General features: G+C 35.1%; 1 protein-coding gene across 3 annotated transcripts in view; it reads left to right on the forward strand.

The window, feature by feature from the left end:
* Positions 1–22,506, forward strand: part of LOC117409278 (tyrosine-protein kinase Fer) — a 103,302-nt gene that overhangs the window by 65,880 nt on the left and 14,916 nt on the right. For all 3 annotated transcript variants that reach the window (XM_058991640.1, XM_058991630.1, XM_058991644.1), the window contains one exon: positions 2,210–2,333. In XM_058991640.1, coding sequence (XP_058847623.1) covers positions 2,210–2,333 — 124 coding nt within the window. The remainder of the gene's footprint in view (positions 1–2,209; positions 2,334–22,506) is intronic.

Consider the following 22,506-nt stretch of genomic DNA (forward strand, 5'->3'; position numbering starts at 1 on the left):
ACTAAAGTACACTAAAATTAAAGGACAAACATTTTGTCTAGACGTCTTTTTCAATTTTAAGTGTTTCTAAAAACTTACGGGCAAATATTCAAAGGTCTTGCAAATTTTCTCATCTTTCTCGCAGCTCTGCCTGCGTTGCGAATGGTTTGCGTAAAATCACGAGTGAAATCTAAAAGAGTTGTAGAGAAACTGCAGTCATCACAGCGCTGCAGAAATGAATAAATTAACATGAATTAACACAGGAAATCAGGAATTAACACAGGAACTCTCTCGAGGTATAGAACCATCGCAACTTTTTGCTAAATGAAGATGCATTATTTGGGCTTGATGAGGCATAGCCCCAGAACCTCTTCAGCTATGAAAGTTAAAAATGTCATTAAATGTTTTGCTCGCAAATGCGTTTTCTTACCATTCTCAACACAGTTTTATCCATTCTGCAAGTTCTTGCTTGCGCTAAACAGAGACAGTCCACTGCCAGAGACATTTCATTACTTTACCAATTACATGCCATAAAGATGACGCTGGCTGCGAAAGAAGGACTGCGACTATTGTCGTTTTTTATACACAAATGAAATAAGCTTACCTGATTTGAAAAAGTCTTAAATGATACAAGCAAATTGTTACACTGCTTGGTTTGACTGAATGAGTAGTACACAACAAGCTTCAATATGAAAGCTGAACATTAATTTCAGTAAACAACAAGTTTTTAATGAAAACAGATATTGTAGCCTACTTCACTATAGTGAAAACTGGCTTCTGTTATTTTTAAATACCACTCCTTCCGATTATACTACTGCTTAATAACAGGAACAACATTTTATTTAGGGTTAGTGTTGAACATTGCCTGCTAACTTTCCCTATTCAAAAAATATACAGGTATATAAAAACAATAATAATGGTCTGGTTCTCTCTTTGCTTTTTTCAATGAATAGAATTGAATTAATAGAGAATAAAAACAAACCAAGCTAACAACTATCTAACCTAAACAGAACTGTATGTATGTATTTATTTATTTATTTATTTATTTATGTATGTATTTATTTATTTGCGATCTCCACAAACTGCGGGTTCTGTTGCATTCACAGCGCTGATAATGTTAAATATAGCCAGATATTTTATCAATGTCGGCCTTCTGGAGTCATCTGAATGCCTTTCCACTTTTTTTTTATTTCATTTTAAACGTTTAAATGCCAAACCATAACAAAACATAAAATAATAGTGCATATACACAGAGCAAAAAAAGGGGACGGGCAAAATACATAGTTGTCCCCCCGTCCCCACCAAAGAGGGAGTGGCACTGCCCCCTCTGCCCTACGGGTTACTTGCCTATGTAGACAGTGTGTATATATATATATATATATATATATATATATATATATATATATATATATATATATATATATCATATACTGCATTGCATATATGATGTTGAATACGTGATTATAAAGTCTAACACTAGTACGTACAATGCTCTTTCAAATAAATGTGTTTTGATTTTGAATGTGCTCCTCTTAAGAACGGTATTATTGTCATTGCTTGCGCCCCGGCACCTCTTTCTTTACCAATTAAGCACTGGTAATTAGTATTGTTTAAAATAAACCACAAATAAATTAAATGTTTTAGTTGGAAATAAACCAAAATGTTACTATGTTTAATCAAAGTATAAATTGACTAAGGACTTCTTCAGTAGACAAGTCAAGGAATGTTATACTTTGTCTGTATGTTCTGCCCGCACAATATTTCCTCATTTTTTGTTGCTCTGAAAGCCATGTTCACTCTTTAACTAGAAACAGAGATTGTCCTGAAATACATCGACACCCACTAATTCAGTGAATCCTTCAGCTTTCCCTAATTGTTGCTGAATATTTTACACAGAACTTATCTAGGTCTAGTAGATCACATGACACATCATGTGACTACATACATTGCAGACTAGGGTATTTTCTAACTACTTACTTTCTTGCCAACATATTCTACTTTTGTGGCCGATCTTTTGTGTTATTTTGAATAGGATAACCTTCAATGTGTGCTTTCAACAGACTGTCTGCTTTTATTTCTATGTTACCTAACTATAACATTTGCATGAACTGAAACATTTTCCTTAGCCTCAATCTCCAAGACTCAGTATGGATTAACATTATGCTGGAGACTAACAATCCTGGTAGAGATCCGTGGTTGCTTTATATTATGCCATTTCTTTTTTTTTTAGGAGGAGATTTCCTTTCCTTTTTGAGGAAGAAAAAAGAAGACCTAAAAACGAAACAGCTGGTGAAGTTTGCTTTAGATGCTGCTTTAGGAATGGCTTACCTTGAATTAAAAAACTGTATCCACAGGTAGGAACATCTCTTTAAAATGTGTCTGCTTTCTATATGTGTATATTTAAGTTCTGTAACTTAATATAAAATTAATTCATGTGCAATGCCAACATGTCTGTGGTATATGGAACTATGTGGATTTTGTATTTCAGTAGAAAAATACAATTTCAGTCAGAGGTATGAATCGAGTTTTTATCCATTTATATTGAAGTCAAACAAAAACCTGTTTTCCCAGATATTCAAAACATAAAGCTGGTTTTGTAAGGTTGCCCTTGAACCTACCCATTATCAGTAAAAAAACAAATAAATAAATTATATATATATATATATATATATATATATATATATATATATATATATATATATATATATATATATATATTGTAAGACAGCAGGGAGGGGCTTAATTTCTTCCCTGCAGAAAAACATGTGAAAATACACTCCCAGGGCAATTGTTAATTGATTTATTGTTTAATTATTCCCTGCACCTGGGCGGCAATTGTAAATTAGTACCAGGTGCAGGGTATAAGAGAAGAACAGTTACTTAGTTCGAGGCTGCTGAGTAGAAGGAGGCAGAAGAGGTGCTCTGCTTCCGAGCAGTCGAGGAAAAGGTGGATGCAGTTTAACCCGGTGAAGTTTTGTTTTGTTCTGTGTTTGGTGGGGAAAATGGTTTAGCCGTCCCACTTATAGTCAGGGTGTTCCGGAGAGTTTAGTTAGTACTCGTAAAGAGATAGGTGTTTGTTTTGTGTTTGTTTCATTTTTGTGAATTAAAAATAGTGCGTCAGCGCATAAAAATCCATTCCTGTGTGTGTTGGGTCAGTTTTTAAAGGGTCAACGAACCCGAGTGGAAGCAGCTCGGTTACAAATATATATATATATATATATATATATATATATATATATATATATATATATATATATATATGGGGTATTTCATACATGTATTTAGGAAAAGCCACGTATCTTTCACACATGCAGAATAATTTACATTTTAAAAGTGAGAATATTTAGCGGTAAAAATGACTACTGTGGTGGTTCTAGTGTTAAGAAATGTTAACTGCACTTCCTGATTCTTTAACGCAACTGTGTGCTGTATTTTACCTTTTGAATTTTAAACATGCCTAATTCTAAACGTAATCTATCTAGCTAATGGTAAAAATATTACAGTAATATTGCTTGTTATTTCGTTTGTCTTGAGTCAATGTATCAGTTGGTGCACTATAAGTTTGAAAAGTTATAGATCAAATAGTATGCCTGATTATGCAAAGCGACTACTGCTTCTCATTTCACATTCCTCGACATTTCTATCTGCCAGTTACTATTAACATTATCCATTTCTTGAGGGACAAAATGCAGCACAGCCTATCAATTATTGAAGTAAAAGGAGTTCCTTTTTTCTAACTGTATTGGTGCACTTCTGTGTGCTTTACCACATCCTGTCATGCTGTGTTGCAGTGATTTCTTTTCTGAAAACTTTGCAGCAAACAATCATGACAACCTACCTCACAGATCCAGACAAATAATTGCATAAAGAAACGATGCATGTATACAGCTATCTCCTCCAGTGTTTGTTTGTGCTGGAGAAGCCATCCAAACTAATCTGATCTCATACTCTTGGCACAACACAGGAGAGTTGCAATATATTATATCTAAATGTGTATGGTTTCTTTCCATGCTTGTTATGTTTTTTTTTTTTTTTTAACGTATTCATACTAGTTTGTCCAGCATGCAAAGAGTGTAACTTTAAAGCTGACCAATATGAACTACTTGTATCTCACTGTTAACAGCAAGGTTATGAACAAAAGTCATTCCCATATCAAGTCACGTAAACAGAGTTTTCCGAAAACGTGTCGGAAAATTCAGAAAGGGAGTTTTCCGGAAACACCACCTAGAATATTCCAGTAGTATTCTGAAAACGAACATCATATATGTCCTGTAAACACACTTTTCAGAAAACGTATTCTGATAGTGCAATGCACATGTGCAAACTTTGACATCATTCCCGCGCATGTGATTATTCAAGCAAGTATATCCATATTTCTAGCAGGAAAAAAAAACAAAAAACAGTGGCAATAATGATGAAACTTTTCGGACACGCAGAGGTGAGACTTTTGTTTTGTTTCATTCCTATTTCAATGTCCATTGATCAAAATGCTGGGGACAGTAGTACCTTTTGGAAATATTACAGCCCAACAACTTAATTTTTTGATTGTAAAAAGATGAAGAAAACAAGGTCAAGACGAGGAGAAAAAAAAAGTATGATAACTAAGTTTTGCTTGGCAATTTATAGAACAGCGTCTTTTGTAAGGGTGGAAATAAAAAGCAGGTTAGAGTAGCACATAATGAGAACTGCTTAATGATTTTCGATTTATATGATATGTAGTCCAAATTGTGCATTTCTGTTTTGTGTTTTATTTGTCTGAAACAAAAAAATCAGTAAAATAATTCTAAATGGATGTCAGATTTCAGTCGCCGATCAGTTTACACGGATCCATTTGTTTAGTTACAGATGAAGATGTATTATTCATTAAAATAATAGTATTTGATCAAAAGAAAACTCCATTATTACAGCTATAGTTCACACAGAAATTGCCTATACTGTTGGTGCAGTGAATGAATTCTAGCAAGATAAAATGCATTGAGAATTGACAGTACCATATGTAAAGTACAGCAGCTTGTAAGAAGAAACATGAGCTGTTGCAAGGAGTGGACAGTTTGCACACGCAGGGGAATTAGAACAAGAGAGATGTACAGGATAATAATGTGTTGAATACAGCATAAGAATTTGCAAGAATGTGCTAAAATACTTGATAATTCATGCCGCAGTCTTACTGCAGACTGAACCAAGCTCTGTCTGTTCCCATCCGTCGCTACTGCGTAAGCGCAAATGCTCTACGTTTTCCGAAAAATGTATACAGTTGAATTTATCAGAAGTGCAATTGGATTATCTGTTCGAAGTCATGTAAACACAGAAAAATGCAGTTTTCAGAAAACCAATTTTCTGATTTCAGTTTTTAGAATACATTCGTTTTCTGAGAACTTGATCTCATGTAAACATGCTGTTTGACTGTCTAGGCTTTTAATCATTCCAGTTTAAGTTGACCATAGTAGGTTGCTTGACCCCTTAAGTTTTTATATGGAAATCCCTTGAAAAATAATGTCAAAGGTCATCAAATGTGCATTGAGACCTCTTTCTCAATACTATGTGGTTAATGTATAATCAATCAAAATCGAGGAAACTCCAGAATCTGGTCCACTGAAATATCCTCTTTGCAACAGTTTCCTTTATAGGTTGAACCCTGATGGTTCCCAGTCAGCTGGTAAATAGTTAATCTTGAACAATGTATTAACACAGCCAATGAAGATGGAAAGATGTCTGCATGGTACCCTGTTTCGAAACTACAAATTGGTTAACAGACTAAATGAAGTGGTTGTCGGGACAGTCGCATTAACCTTCATCTGATCCCAGTCAATATTGCCATTTTATTTTGATCAAAGCTGATTGTCTTGTGGTGCAGTGAAGTATGGTGGTCGAGCTTTAGGGATTTGATGCATTTGTTCAACAAATGCTACCTTTTAATCCTGTCTGAGATTATGGGTCTTGCTTTCTGGAACAAGCTCTTTTGAGATAAGGCCAGACTCGAGATGAATAGGTTATGTATTATGCCCTGTCATTTCTGGGTTCCATAACAAAGTCCAAATAGATGTACTCGAAGATACTGGAACTCAGAGCACTCCTCTTAATCCAAGTGTCTCTTCAGATAAGTATTGCCAATTTATCTTGATGGTTTTTCCAATACTAATCTTGCCCTTTTCATAAAAACAGAGGTGCCAAAAGTAATCTTGGAAAGGTTGTTGCGCTAAATAAACAACAGTCTTTATTGACCTGAAGTTAAATTGATAAGATGGCTGAAACACAGTTTGGATTCTGGTATTTTATACAACCCTTTTATGTTAATGGTACTGATGTTATACTTCATTCAATAAGCACACCATTGTTTTCTAGCTTGGATTTAAGTGTTTATTGCAAACGAACCATTGTTCTGACCCTCTGAAAATACTATTCGACTGCATGCCACATTTCATTTAAATTTCAGCTATGATCAGTAATGCTCTAAATACTGCAAGGTGTTCTGTTCTGCAATCCTTTAATAAAATGTAGATCTCATAATATAAAATAACAACATTACAAAACATGACAGTAGCATGTGGTGCTTGGACCTTCAGACTCCTGTGGGTTTGTGTCTGAGGCATTGCAAACAAAGCTCAGTGACAGTCTGTGCAGACATACTGTATCATTAATTCGTCTCATCATCACATGTAAATGATTCCCCTGGTACCTTTTATATTCATTGCCTGTGAACAACACTGAAGTTTCCTCCTGCACTTTGCCTTCGAAATGAGACTGTTATAATGGGAATCCTATTTTGCTCTTTTTACTAAACCTGTGTGTCTAGTGGTCACATGCGCAGCCACCAGCGGCATTGTGGGCTGCTGCAACAGGACTATGAACAAAACAAGGTACAGTATAAAAGCAAACCCAGAATTGCAATGCATAAAGCAGTGTCTGAATGCATCGTAAGATAACAACATTTCATTAATTGCATATAGATAGTAGATATGGGCAGTACCTGCATACGTTTTTGGCTGGAGAACTACTTGTTTAAACTACTTGATTTATAGAACTAAGAAATAGAGAAATAGGGAATACCATGGTCCAAAAGATAATACATGATTTCCTCTGTGGGTTTTATTTTGAAAACGTAACATGCTGTTATGGGAGGCATGGAAACTGTCACGTCACTATATATAGAAATCCTTTGCTCACAGCACCCATGTTATTGTCCTGTTCTGTGGTGGCATCCAAAGAATCTTTCAGTATATTGTGTCATGCTTCGATGAAACAAATCATGCAATAGCAATTAAGCTAAATGTATGTAGCGTACTATACTGTACAGATTACAAAACTCAAATGTGAAGGTAAACATGGAGACAAAATTAGTATGTATCACTTACAGATGATACAGTACAAAAATACTAGCTCTTTTTGTAGATTTATTTGTAAAAGTTTGTGTGTGTGAAGCGCTGTTACATGTTAACTATAAACCATGATACCAAAAATGTGTAAGGAGTGAGGCTGAAGATGAATGCAAAGTCATGCAGGCATGGTACTGCGGTTCCTGGAATCAAAGTCATGCTTTTCTTCTGACATTTTTCACATTAGTTACAGTCTTCTATACAGATGCAGTGAGACTATGAATAAGTGTGAAGTTGCTGGTTTTAAAATAGCTGTAGACTGGCCTTACAAAATACGTGAAGCAATATTCTTCAGTGGGGGGAAACACAGGTCATTTTTTAAGTTTGCCAATCTTCCCTTTTATTATTGTTAGATTAGATGTTGGTCAACAATTTTGTACGTATGTATGCATGTACCATGTTTTCTTTGCACATTTCTGTTTGGGTAAATTCACTAAATGTGTGATATTTTAAATGGACACACAAGTAAAACCTTGTTAAGTTGCCTCAGACATTTTTTTAGGAGGAAACTGTATGTATTACTTATGACTGGCACCAACCTTCATGTATGATTCACAGAAGAGACAATTCCCTGTAGGTATTTTTCCCCTAAACCTGTTTTTGTTTTTTTTCATTAAATACAATTTTAGCACTGTATAAGTATATTCTGTTAATTTCCCTAGTAACTGCAGTTTTGCCCCTATGTTTAATTTATTTATTTATTTTATTTTTTTTTACTGTGAGCTCAGTAAAAAAAAAAAAAAAAGCAGTCTGAAAAAAATCTAATTATATTCAGTCAGGCAAATTTAATATAAAAATGAGCCACTGATCATTTGCTTTTCATGAGAAGATTACTATTATCATATATATTATAGTTTGTATTATTGTTCTATGTCTTCCGCATTGTTGCAATATCTATAGTAGATAGCTAAGGAAGTTAAATAAAACAATTGAAAACAATGGATTGTTTTTATTGATTTGTATCGTCTCAGATTTTAAATTAGCTCAAAGGACCGTTTTTCCTTTTTTGTTTTATTTAAGTTCATGGCACTAGTAATTATACTTGTGGTACACATTGTGTACAGTAATAGCAAAAAGCTTAATTGGTGACAGGCACTGGGGCTCTCAGGTGTGATATTGACTCTAAAAATAGATTTGTGTTGTCTGGTCAAACATGTGATGGTTATACTTTTTTCATTCCCTTTTCATAAAACAAAGGTGATTTGTCATATTAGCCTTGGGACATGGCAGACACCATTTCTTAGCCTGAAATAACAGCTTTAGTTGTCAGAGATGATTAACTTCAAAGTGTTGCTTAAATAAAACTATGAAGTAAAACAAATGGCATTACTGCCAGCAAAGCAAGCAAGATGACTGTATGTTTAGTAGGACTGTGCCTCGACAGTTCATCACGATACAACACTTGTCACGAAGCAGTAAATACGTGTTTTTACTGTTGCAAGAGTATTGTCTCATTTGCAAGAGTTTTGGTCAACTAAACTTCACAACCTGTTTTGTTTTTGTATTTCAAATTACAAATGATGTAACTAATATTACAAAAACAAACATTATTTGTATCCGTTTTTCAAAATCAGATTTTTTTTTTCCTTTTTTTAGTTTGTTTTTAAAACAGTTCACTAAATGCAGATTAATTTTAAACCAAACACTTGAACGCTGCCCTTTCTGCCTTGGAAAGATCACGCACAACCTCTTATTTAAAATGTTGTTTTAATTTAGGAACAGCTGTTTCAGTAAAAATACAAGGACTGGTAGGAAGAGTGTACCTTGGCTCCAAAATATGTATAAAAATGAGGTGTATGCTAGTGAGAAAGCTTGAACTTTCCTATCTTACTCTTACCTGACTAAAGAAACCCATCCTGAGAGAAATATAGCTTTTATGCTTATGTGCAGCATTTTCTACTCTTATATTAATTTGCTTTACAATTCCCTATCCTAGAGCACAGATCTGTGGTAAATGACGGCACAGCTGCTCTGTAAGAATTAGATAACCTAATGCTGGAATGAGTTGAGAAAAGCTGAAGTAAAGAGAAAAAAATATTCAAGACATGTGCTAGAATATCTACAAGGCAATAATATCATGAAAAATCACAGTCTTGAGACCTTCCTACTGACAGTCATGAGCATATTGCCCTTTTAGCCACCCAGTCAGTGTCAATTTGACATGTGCACTAGTCCTCTGTCAAAATTGGATGCAATGGTGCTTATTATTATTATGCTTATTAGGTCTCCTATCGTTGCAAATACAATAGCAAACTGGAGGGCGATAGAAAAGCATATGGGACCAAAAACCTGGCATAATAGAGCGGTCATGTCAGGTAATCAACCCTTTTTTTTCGAACCATGGTCTAAAAAAGGCATTAACACACCTAGCGACGGGCTTATTGGTTTCCAGGATTTGACCTCGCATTTCAGTTTACCAGGATCTTAGACTGCGCTCTGCTTGGCGTGCTTATGGGGTTCCCTGGGGGTCAGAACTTGAAGCGCGTCCATTAATAGACTGGGTCTCAGGAACTGCCTCTAGGGGGCTGGTCTCTGCGATATACTCACATCTGCTAAAAGCTTCATATAAGCTGCTGGCTATTACCAAAATATGGGAAAAAGATCTAATCTCAGAGGGTGGGCCAACTGATTGGAATGCGAGCCAGCATAATATATTGTATGCATCAAAAAATCCTAATCATCAGCTATCACATTTCAAAGTGTTCCACTGGACATACTGGATGCCTCTTAAGAGATACCTTGTGGGAATCACCTCAGACCCACTTAGTAACCTCTGTTTTCTTAAAACACCTGGCACCTTAATGCATATGCTCTGGGAGGTTAGTTGGGGCCAAGTGCCATCTATACTGTCCAGCATAATTGGGAGAGACTTGATGATGATTCAAGACTTCAAATGCTTGAGCGCCAGTGGAACATGTAGCTCGCTGGACTGACAGCGCAAAGAAACTGATAGGGAGGGATGAGGGAGGGGGATGAAGAAGGGGTGATGGGTGGTGGGGAGGGAAAATATGTTCATCAGTGTATGTAGATGTGCTGTTTTTGGTTTGTATAAAAACACAAAAACTTGATCACAAAAAAAGCCTTTAACAAAGGCCTTCAGCAAAGGCTTATATGTAATAAAACACTGGGAACATTTTTAAAAAGACTAGATTCTGTACTTTTCAGTAGGGGAAAATGGTGTACTAACAAGGGACGAGCCTTGATGGGCTGAATGGCCTTTTCTCGTTCCCAAACTTTTCTTATCTTCTTAAATTCTGTGAATCATACTATATAATCTTCACTCAGAGATAAAGCGGAAAATGTTGCTCAGGCTCCTGTATATGTGGACAGTTGCAACTATAAACCACAGCGGTGCCTTATAGCACATCTTTTTATATCATTATTTCATACAAGGGAAATAGATTTTGATTAAATCTTACCACTGAGATGTTTCTCTTTTCATGAATGGAGACAAATTAAATTCTTCTTTTATAATGTTGAGAAATTATGCCTCTCTTAGTCTGCAGGATCCGAGTCTGCACAACAGTAAGATTTGCATCTGGATGCAATTACATTTTAAATAAAGGTCAGGACAACCCAGACAGATTGAATCCTGCGATCTTTGGGATATACAGTATATGTGTCACTATAAATGTCAAGGCCTGGAATATTAAACTGGATTGAATTTGGTGCAGTACTTGTACTCTAAACTTAAAATGTCCAACTTTATCCCAGGAATCATTACTATGTAAATATGGTACTTTGTGGAAACTGTCATAGATGTGGTCCATCATTAAAACCTCAACAAATCATTTAAACCTCAACAAGTGCCCCACCATTCTCAATGTATAATTGTTTCTGCATCTAATGGTTCAGTAATCTACATTTACAAGTGATTGCCTTAAATCTTCCAAGGAAGTTGGCTTTGTAGATTATTCACAATTCTAGTGGCCATGTTTACACTTTTTTTTTTTTTTGTAAACCTGTAAATTTTTAACAATGGACGATGCGTTCTCGAGAAAAAAATACTTGTATAATAAAGAAAAAAATGTCCTTTCAATTGCAGATTGAAAAGTAATTCACATGTACCTCAGCAGTAGGCAATGCACCCTTCCTGTAAAATAGAACAAATAAATATATTTCTTAAGGCAAGTTATTTGAAAAGCACATGGCTAATTTGCATAAAATCTGCTTTTGTTGATCATCTGACATTCTGCAAATTTATAGGAAACCTAAACAAGCAAATTAAAAATAAAAATTTAAAAAAGGGTATTTATTTTCATATTATGACAGGGCTTGAGTTTCAGCATGGGACCGCAAGAATCACGCATTTTCCAATTTGCTCCCGCATATCTGCAACTTTCAGTGCGGGAAAATCCGGCAGAGATATTTTAAGACACCAAGCTACTGTATTTTTCACCCAATTTAGAATGCCTGAAACGCTACAACAATCTCTAAGGAAGTGGGTGTCAGTGACGAAAGCACAATGAGCCGCATTCTGAGGAGTTCTGGTTAAAATAAATAAATAAAAAAAAGTAGTGCTGGATAGTTTAAGTGCCGCGAGACTTTATTCTCTCGTACGTGATTCTCAGACGCTATCTTTAAGCATTATAGAAACTCAGTACACTGCAGTATAAGTAAACAATGTTGGGGGGGGGAAAAAAATACAATATTAAGTCTATCTAGGTGTTTTGCAAGCGGTAACTTTCGCTTTAACACTTAACTCAGCCCCATTCATTTTGGGGCGCCAGGGCATCGAAGGTTACACACATATTACTCAGGCTGTAAAAGCCACCTACCTGGCCGGAACTACGACTGCCTGAAGTTAAGCCTCTCATCATGTGACAGAGTTCACAGCTTAGGTTTCATTTTGAGCTAGGACTATAAAAAGAATGATAGGGAAATGATGTCAGAAGTGGGCAGAGTTAGTAAACAGTGGAGCCATTTCTGGAGCCCGCAATGCTTTTAACATATTCACGCTTGCCCTGGCCATTTTTTAATTAGTAATCCATATGCTTTGGCAAATCTTGTTTTGTTTGGCACTATACTTACTCCTAAAGGTTGTTTTATGTATGTATGTATTTATTTATTTATTTATTTATTTGTCTATGCTCTTTAGAGAGGTTGTATGTTAAAGTTTAGTTTTTAGACACATAATAACATGACAAAATCTAAGTGTTTCTGTCTCAACAGTGTATTCCAGACACTCGCCACTCTCTTTGTGAAGAAGTGTCTCATTTCTGGCCTAAATCTATCTCCATTTAATTTCCAATTGCGTCCTCTGGTCCTGGTTTCTGTAGTGGCTTAAAGTAGTGGTTTGGGTTAACCATGTCAGCTCCTTTTTAAGATTTTAAAGACTTCAGTCATGTTCCCCCTGATTCTTCTTTGTTCCTGGCTAAATGGATTCAGTTCTTTCAGCCTTCCTTCATAGCGCAGTCCTTTAAGTCCTGTGATTAGTCTGGTTGCTTTTCTTTGGTCTCACTCCAGGGCCACAATGTCCCTTTGGTGGAGTGTTGACCAGAACTGGACCCAGTATTCCAAGTGTGATCTCACTAGTGTGTTATACAACCTCATCATAACTGTTTTACTGACGCAAAATTGATAGAATTTGTTTGCCGATCCTGATAAGGTACACTGTAGGTATATGAGAATATGGGCTACTTCTTGAATATTGAGAATATATTGAATATAACTTTAGAGCTAGTTTGGTGTACGATCAAACCTTTGTCTAGTGAGGGAAACTTCTTTACAGACGGTACTCAATTTCTAGCAATTATGTGCGAAGTGTTTTCAACATACCTTTGAAAAGTCTTTTTTTCACATAGGATAAAATTTGTGTACATATCAGCACCAGTGAACAGTAGAATCTCTAACTGAGCTGGAATACTATGGTTACTGCTATATTGTAGGTTTTGAGGCCAGTGATGTGAATGTTTACTAGGATTTCAACACAATACAGTTAAACTTGGATTTTCTACACCCCAGTGATACACAATTATGCATTTCCGTGGCAGTTAAAAAAAAGAGTAAAACCACAAAGAAATCAATTTCTAGAATTTATAATTGTTCTATTGAAAGATATAAATTAGAGATTCAGCTTTATAATAAAGCAACACATTATTACATAACATGCATACAATGAAAAATAGCATGCAAAAACTGATTTCATACTTTTACAAAAGTATTTAGGCAATCAACATATTTCGTATATGAAACCTATTCTTTGCTAATTATTGACAATTATCATGATTGAAAACCACCACCTGATAATTATAGAAAATAAATACATAATCATAAGGTGCCGAGAAATAATTGGAAAATTTGTGATTGAAAAATGGTTGAAACTAAAGAGTACAGCAACGATCTCAAAGTGGAAGTGATACAACTAAACGGAAAAGGAGAAACTACCAGAAAAATAACAGAAAGACTTGGTTTACCGAAAATAACTGTGTGGGCTAGTATTGACAAACACAGGAGAACAGGAACTACTGCAACTAGCTCCAGGTGTGGAAGACGAAGAAATATTTCTGCAAAATCTGGAAGAATCGTTCAAGCAGCCCGGCTACTGCAAAAGATCTGACACAAGAATTGAGAGAAGATAGTCAAGAAATTCAGGAGCGAACAATTAAACGATACCTTAACAAGATGAATGTCCATTGGTGAAAACCAAGATGCAAACCTTTGTTATAAACAATACACAAAAGAAAGCAATTGGAGTTTTCCATTGAATACTTGAAGAAGCCTGATGATTTCTTCAACCAAATTTTATGGTCAGACGAATCCAAAATAAAACTTTTTTCACCAAGAAAGCAACAATAAGTTTGAGGAAGAGAGGAGAAAAATTAAAGAAAAGTTAATCATGCCCAGTGTTAAACATGGTGGAGGTTGTGTGATGGCATGGGCTTGTTTTTCTTCCTCAGGCACTGGCGACCTTTGTATTGTAGCAGGATCAATGAATGCTACAAAATGTCCAGAAATTTTTCCCCAGTACTAGAAGGCTTATTTGACGGAAGTTTGTATTCAGCAGGATAATGACCCTAAGTATTCTGCGAAGTCTACAAAGGAATTTCTGAAAAAAAGATTACAGTTATGGATTGGCCATCTGTCCCCAGACTTGAATCCCATTGAGATGTTGTGGACTGACTTGAAGGCTGCTGTTGCAAAAAGGAAACCAATTATGTATTTTAACAACTTTTTGAAAATTGTTCGAATTGTTTTCATATTGTGGTTTATTTTGTTTAGAACTATAAAATCAAATTAAAAAATAAATAAATAAAAAATCAAGACCCCACATTTTCCATATACACAGTAGGTGTATTTTGTCTACTTAAACAGGAGCGCGTCCGCTTGAGGCTCATTGCGGCTAATTAAAATATTGTTACATTTAGGCCATTTAAATAGAGCTCTATGAACCCCAAGCCTAGGGAGGCAATTTTAGCTTGGGATCCTGAGACATGTACATAACAAATTCATACTCATAGTTTCCCTCTGTAGATGGTTTAATCATTATTATCCAAGTGGTTGCAGTGATTGTTATATAAAGTTCTGAATTTCTGAATGCAACGCTGGCACAGCCAAAGTGTAACTCCTGATACTTTGTTTTTTGGGGGGGTGGGGCGGCTCTTGTGTAGATTTAAAGCATCTGGCATTTGTGTTTGACTTGAGTTGCATTGTATTGGTTAATCTGAAGATTGCCATTTCTTATTTGCTGTGTCAAAGAGTTTGTAGCTTTTGGTTGAAGTGCATACAGAATGATGGGGCACCATTCATTTCCAGTAGTGTTTACACTTATACCAAAGCTGCAATTCTAGATATAAAAAATACTTCCATAAGTCAGGATGATAAGAGTTGCCTTGAGATTGTTGTTGTAAGTTTTCTCTAAGATAAAGGAACTCGAGAAAGCCTAAAAATGTCAGAATAAATAATATTTGTATTACCAGTGTTATCTAAAAAACATTACTTGGGTACATCTAGCAGATCAATGTTTTCCAGATAAACAAACTTACAACAAGGATTTTGTTAGGATAGCAGTTTAATTCTCCCAAGCATACTAGATTAAAGCAGCACAATAGAATAGAACAGAACAGAACAATCAATCTGTGCCATTCTTTCCTGATTAAAACTTACTTAAATCAATTATAAAGCGCGTAGCAATGTGGGCTGCTCTCATGCTGACAAAGCCACAATCATGGGGTGTATACAGTAATCCAGGGAACAGGTTTCAGTACATTCCATCTGATTATGCAGTCAATATTCAGTAGAACAGATTTTTTTTTTTTTTTTTCAAGACCTAACATAATTGTGTCCCTGGAATCGTTTGACTGAAAATCCAATGTAAGAAAAATAACCATTAACAATTTAAAATAAATAAATAAATAAAGTGGATTGTAAATACAGCCTATGACTTTGAATGAAGCCTGATCAGAGCATGCTAAAAGTGTTTGGATAATACTGTTCCAGTAGCTGAAGGAGGCATCTACCCATCTCTTTACTTGTTTGTCGAGAGAGCATGAATAAATACAGAATTTGTGTCTCATTCCCCAGCACCGCCAACGGTACTAGTGTGATATTCCCTTATCCCACAAGAGTTATTGATTGTGTGCCACAGAGCTAATTACATTATCTTACTCCAGAGCATAGCCTTTAATTATGCTAACTTCAAATGGGATGTGAATCAAAAGCTGGCATAACAATTGCAAATATATCTGCACCACTTTATCCCCAGTAACTAGGGTTACCACCTTGACTGTAGATTGGAAGTCCAATAAAAAGTAATTCAACATCATGGAATAATGATCTGAATTTTGGTTCTTTCCAACTTGAATCACCAGTTCTACCCAACAACTGTGTGTCAGTTGTTCGTCAGTGTATTTGTAAATGATCTTGTAGGGCAACCTGGGCTCCAGGAAATCTATGTACATGCAGAATTCTCAATTCCAGTTAAATTTCTTTTGTTCCTTGGCGCTTGTTGCGTATTCAGATCATACAGATTTCCAGAGTTAGAGCTTTACTACAAAGAATCGTTGCTATTGACTGGAGGAGTCTTCACATCTGAAAACTTGAACAAGGCGTACCTTTGGACATTTCAGTCAGAGTTTTGTTCCTCATCCACATCTGCAGTGTTGGTTGAGGGGTCTGCAGAAGAACCATTACTTGTACGAGTATTCAGGGATACGTGGACGAAGATAAAACTGCAAGTGCCTTGAAGACACAATGATCATTAGAAAGCTCTAATATGTATTTTTGCCACCAGACATGAACAGGGTTAAAACAGGTAGTGCCCTAAAAAAGAACTGTATTGCTCATACTCAGTAAAATCGTCATACTCATTAAGGAAAGTAGTTTATACCTGTAATACAGCACACCTCCAGGACCTTAATTGTTGGTCTCACACAAAATTTGACAATGCGGTTGATATAACTGGGGTTTGGGATTGATTCTGTAACTCCTGGCCTAGAGGTAAGTGTGCTGCTTATTGAAGCACCTGCACACAACTTTATAAAATAGTTGACTTGTTTCAAATGAAAAGCTTTCATTTCCTGTTAATGCTCCAGTTTCCAAAGCTTATGTAAATGGTGATGTTGTCCCTCTTTGTGTGCTGTGAATGAAGTATGGGGGGGGCGGGTCATATACAGTAATCCACAGTAGAGGTTTTTATGGCACTGTAAGTGAAAGGCTTGTAAATGCAATTAGGCATGCATTGCTCATTATTGTGTAGTAATAAAATAAACAGGATGTATCTGATTTTAGGGCAGGAGTGTGGTGTAGTGGTTAGGGCTTTGGACTCTTGACTGGAGGGTTGTGGGTTCAATCCCCAGTGGAGGACACTGCTGTTGTACCCTTGAGCAAGGTACTTTACCTAGATTGCTCCAGTAAAAACCCAACTGTATAAATGGGTAATTGTATGTAAAAATAATGTGATATCTGTATAATGTGAAATAATGTATAATGTGATATCTTGTAACAATTGTAAGTCGCCCTGGATAAGGGCGTCTGCTAAGAAATAAATAAATAAAATACATAGATTTCCTTTGGTAAATATAATTGTGTAAGGTATTTATTCCAAAGTGTGGTAGTTCAAAGATGGTCTAATAATTAAAATGGTAGTATTAAGCATTTTCTTTATGTACTGTAAGCAGCTGTCCGTGGTTTGCAGGTTATAGAGCGCTGATGGAAAACAGCCCAAAGGCAGTAAAGTGTAGGTTAATTGGCAGCAGTGGAAAGGCTTAGCAAGCAAAACGCTGTGACGTATCCTGAAATCTGCTGAAATGCATTCTCATGGGACGTTGTTGCTGTGTTACAGTAGGTGGCTTCGTCTTAGAGGGTTGTTAATGGTGACTTATTAAAAACGGCCAGAGAAGAAAATGTTGGATAAGATTTGCTACGCTAGAGGTAGTTTTGCTATTTAATACAATGTACAGTCAATTTCATAAACAGTTTGACAGCAGCACTGTAAACCCATGTATAACATGTCTACATTTAAACACTTATAATTACAAATGATCTTAAAATTGTTTTTAAAATGTGTTTCTGTAAATTGCTTTAACACTTCTCTGGTTTGGATCTTGGTAGTAACACTGTTCAAGAATATAATAGTAATTTAAAACCCTGCTCTTGAAATCCCTGAGACTGTGTACCAGGTGTAATGTTATTTATTTTGTCAGACATGTATGTCAATTTACATAAGACAGGTTTATACTTGTTAATTTTGTAACATGTGCAATCTTACTTTTCCAAGAATATGTTATTCTTTAGGTAATTGAAAGTCCAAAATGATCTGCACACTGCTATTTAAAGAGTGGCAATAAAAAAAATAACACTACAAAATCAAAATAGCAGAACAGGCAAAAAAGTGATATAGTGCAAAAAGTGCTCAGTGCAAACGTTTTGGTCACATGACCATCCTCGGTGCTAGCGAATTGAGAACACCTGAGTATTTAAGGACTTAATTCAAGTAAAGATAGAGGTCGGATGTTCAATTGAAGACAGATCAACATGTACACAGATCAATTAATATGTTAATATATTGATTGACATTAGAGGGAATATATTATTAAATACTATTATAAAATTTCATTATATGACGAGTTACAGAAAAAATACCAAAAACAACAATGGCAGAAATCATTTAAATACATCATATTACTGATTTATTGAATTAAGATCTATTGATTAGACTATTTCAATTCAAGTAGATCTACTAGAGCCAAAATAATAAAGATAAATAACACAGATGTCAATATTAAAAAAATGTAAATACTATATAGACAAATAATACCAGCCATACCAACAAGTCTTAAATAACGTAATAAATTAATTATCAAAAAAACATTAATGATATAAAGAATACAGAAGCAATAAAAAAGAAGGAAAATATTAATTATATATTATAGGTAACATGATAATCCAAGTTCTTCATTAATGCCTTCTGGCTGTACTGTTTTCAAATAAGCAACAAATGCTTTAAGTTCTAAATCGGTACCGGACCAGAACAGAACAATATCATCAATATACCGTTTCCACATGATGATGTTATCTATGAAACGATTATGTCCATATATATTATTGTTTTCGAGAAATCCCATAAAGAGATTGGCAGTCGGTGCAAATGAAGCTCCCATTGCTGTGCCCTAGATTTGTAAATAAAAATATTTGTCAAAGAGAAAGTAATTTTTAGTGAGAACCATATGTGTCATCTCAAGTAGAAATGCAGTTGGTGTCTGGATGTCACTTCTTCTATCAAGATAGAACTTAAGAGCATTGAGACCATCACCATGTGGAATATTGGTATATAGACTTACAACGTCAAGTGTAGCTAGAATATCATTTTTATTTGGTCATCTTACATTCAATAATTGACCAATAAAGTCACCCATATCCCTTAGATATGACGGTAATCGATAACAAGGGGCTCAAGAAAGAATCAATATAATTGGAAAGAGGTTCAATTAGGGAACCAATTCAAGAGACAATGGATGGATTGTCCAATGGTGTATGAGCCTTAGGTTATATATATATATATATATATATATATATATATATATATATATATATATATATATATATATATATATATATATATATATATATATATATAATCTCACAGGCTTTATAGGGTGATTTACATATTAAGTAGTTTTAAACACTTTTATGGAATATGCTCCGATTCATATGCTGATTTTAAAAGGCAATCAATCTCCAATTTGAAAACAGCAGTGGGGTCACATGGCAATTTCTTATAAAAGTTAATATCGGATAATTGGCGACTTACTTCTGTATTATAGGAATCTTTAGACGATAATCTTAAGGCCACCACCCTTATCTGTTGGTTTAACAATCATATTCTCATTCCATTTGATAGTCCTTAATGCATCAAGATCGTCTTTACTGCAATTATTAGGGATTTTAATTTTGTTCATTAGTAGCAGAGTATCAACGTCTCTTTCAACCAATTTGCAGTATGTTTCAATGGCTGCACTATTAACTTGTGGACAAAATATACTTTTCATTGTAAAAGAGGTAAATGTCCTAGAGGCAGTTGCATCAGAAAGTGTGCTATATCTGTTATAGAAATATTTTAATTTTAAAGAATGAGAAAACTTAAGTTCTACCTTAAGTTTAGATGGGTTGGTCAATGTGGTCGGAACATATGAAAGTCCTTTATTCAGAAAAGATTGCTGAGAGTCCATGAGAGCTTGACTTTAGGTTGCAATTGTTAGAAGCTGTATATTTACTACTGTGAGTTATAGCTAATAATAATAAATAATAATAATAATAAAATCACATGGTGTATTACCCTTAAATTTCATTTCTGACATTTTTACCAACAGAATTTACTGCTACATTTATTAGTTGATGATCTTATAGGTGTTCCAGATTGCTTAGCTTAAACTTTAAAAGAACTAGAAACAGAGAGAGGCAGACATTAGCTGAACTTTGAACACAAAGCACATTCATGAGTTGAAGGTGGGGCAGATTTGATTGTCAGTGATGCCAATTCTTCAATATAGTCAAGTCAAAGAGTCTTTGAGAGAATTGAAGATAACTTATATTAATAGTAATAATTTTCAAGGCTATGTAAAAATTTAAACAAAGCAATGTGAGTGACACACGGGTTAGAGAATTGTTCCCATTTTGTAAACTCTACCAAGTTATTTTACAAAAGTAATTTCAGGAAGGCTCATGGTCATGCTTTAGATCTCCCTTAGGGAAGTATTACACTTACTCGACAGTTAAATTGATAGAAAACCATTACACAGTAATTACGCTGCGTTATAAAGTCAATAGCCAGATATTTTGGAAAATTGTTTGACTTACCTTTTGAAATATGATGTCCCACAGCAGTAATTTAAATCCTTTTTAACAGAGAATTACTAGATGTACTAGACTAGATGTACTCTAGTTTTTTAGTTGGATTTAGGCGTTTACACCAGAGTTCTTGTGAGGTTGAAGTGCTTCATCTGAGAAAAAATGAAAATGTATTTTACCACTCATGTGGCTTAATTTGATGTTATCGTCGTGCCCTGTCTATGACAAATACTGTATATCATGAACAACGTGAGAAATCATTAATTTACAACATTCAAGAGATTCATATTTGAACTCTGATTTGTTCCCTACAGGTACATTTCACACATTGCTAGCTTATTGCCACAGGTTAGGGTTTGTACTGGCCAAGTGCAAATCTGTCCTTGGTTACAGTTTTTTTATTATTTATTTATTTTTTATTTGTTTATTTAGCAGACGCCTTTATATATTTAGCAAAGGCGACTTACAGCGACTAGGGTGTGTGAACTATGCATCAGCTGCAGAGTCACTTACAATTACGTCTCACCCGAAAGACGGAGCACAAGGAGGTTAAGTGACTTGCTCAGGGTCACACAATGAGTCAGTGGCTGAGGTGGGATTTGAACCGGGGACCTCCTGGTTACAAGCCCTTTTCTTTAACCACTGGACCACACAGCCTCCTGCTATTAAATAATGTATTTATTTATTATCAGTATCAAAAATGTCTGATTGATATAATTTGTATGTGTTTGGGCCTGGATATTATCTTTGTATTCTCATTGACTAAAACAGCCATAAGCAGTGTATTTTATTGTTGTCACATAAAGAAAACTATCTATAGTTTGCCTGTACCTCTTGGACATGGTACTGTAGCATTTTATACGAGAGTCATGTGATTCTGAAAAAGTAGCATTGAATGTATAAAAGTAGTTATTCAGACTAATTTTAGTATTTAGACCTTATTGAAGTGAGGGTAGTAAACAAGTTCTGGGCTGATCTATTTGGGATGCATTTGCAATAGTAGAAACATTTTTTAAGAAGCAATCTTTCAGATTTAAACACCCCCTCACAGAAAGGTTTGTAAAAATACCTACTAGCCATGTTAGAGAGACGGAAGAAAGAAGTGACAATTATGCAGTACATGGACCCCGGGTGTCCATTTAGCAAAGCAAAGCTTCAGAGATGTACTATAATCATTTTTCTATAATGGTACATAAATGTGTAAGGGCAAACTAACCTTGAATAAAAGTATGGGAGTACTAAAATAATAATCCATAAACTACAGTCTTATCTGCTGAAATGCAGAAATATTAAAAATAGGCAAAGATAAGCAAAGTATTGCATGCTACTGGAGAATCATTTGTAGGGACAGAAAATAAATTGAATTTGTGCCATTCATTTCAGATAAAGGGGATTATTATAAAAGATGTCTGTATACTATATTTAGTCACGTTTTATTTATTCCAACACAAAATGTGAGGTGCAGTAAAATAACTTGTTTTGGGGTTAGGGAATGGGTTATTACAGCTGGTTTGATAAAGGTTTATAAGCATGAGGGTAGAATGCATTGTTTAAAAAAAACAAAACAACCACCACTGGTTTTCTGAAAAACAAACATAAAAAAAGAAAAGTTAAATGGAAATACATTTTACTATAAATAAAAGATAACAAGGAACAATGTAGCATAGTTATATGAATGTCAATGTGCCTTCTGCCTTTTGTGGCAAGTTTAATAGGTTTTGACCATTGCGGTGCACGTCTAACTATCTTGAGCTTCAATTCTCTTGCAGATTTGGGATCTATGTAAGTGCCACGTTTGCTCCTGCTTAACCAAGCATACAACCATATAAGCACACGCTTTCTTAATATAAGACGGGTAGAGGGAAAT

Source organism: Acipenser ruthenus, chromosome 2 (assembly GCF_902713425.1).
Source record: "Acipenser ruthenus chromosome 2, fAciRut3.2 maternal haplotype, whole genome shotgun sequence".
Taxonomy (NCBI): Eukaryota; Metazoa; Chordata; class Actinopteri; order Acipenseriformes; family Acipenseridae; genus Acipenser; species Acipenser ruthenus.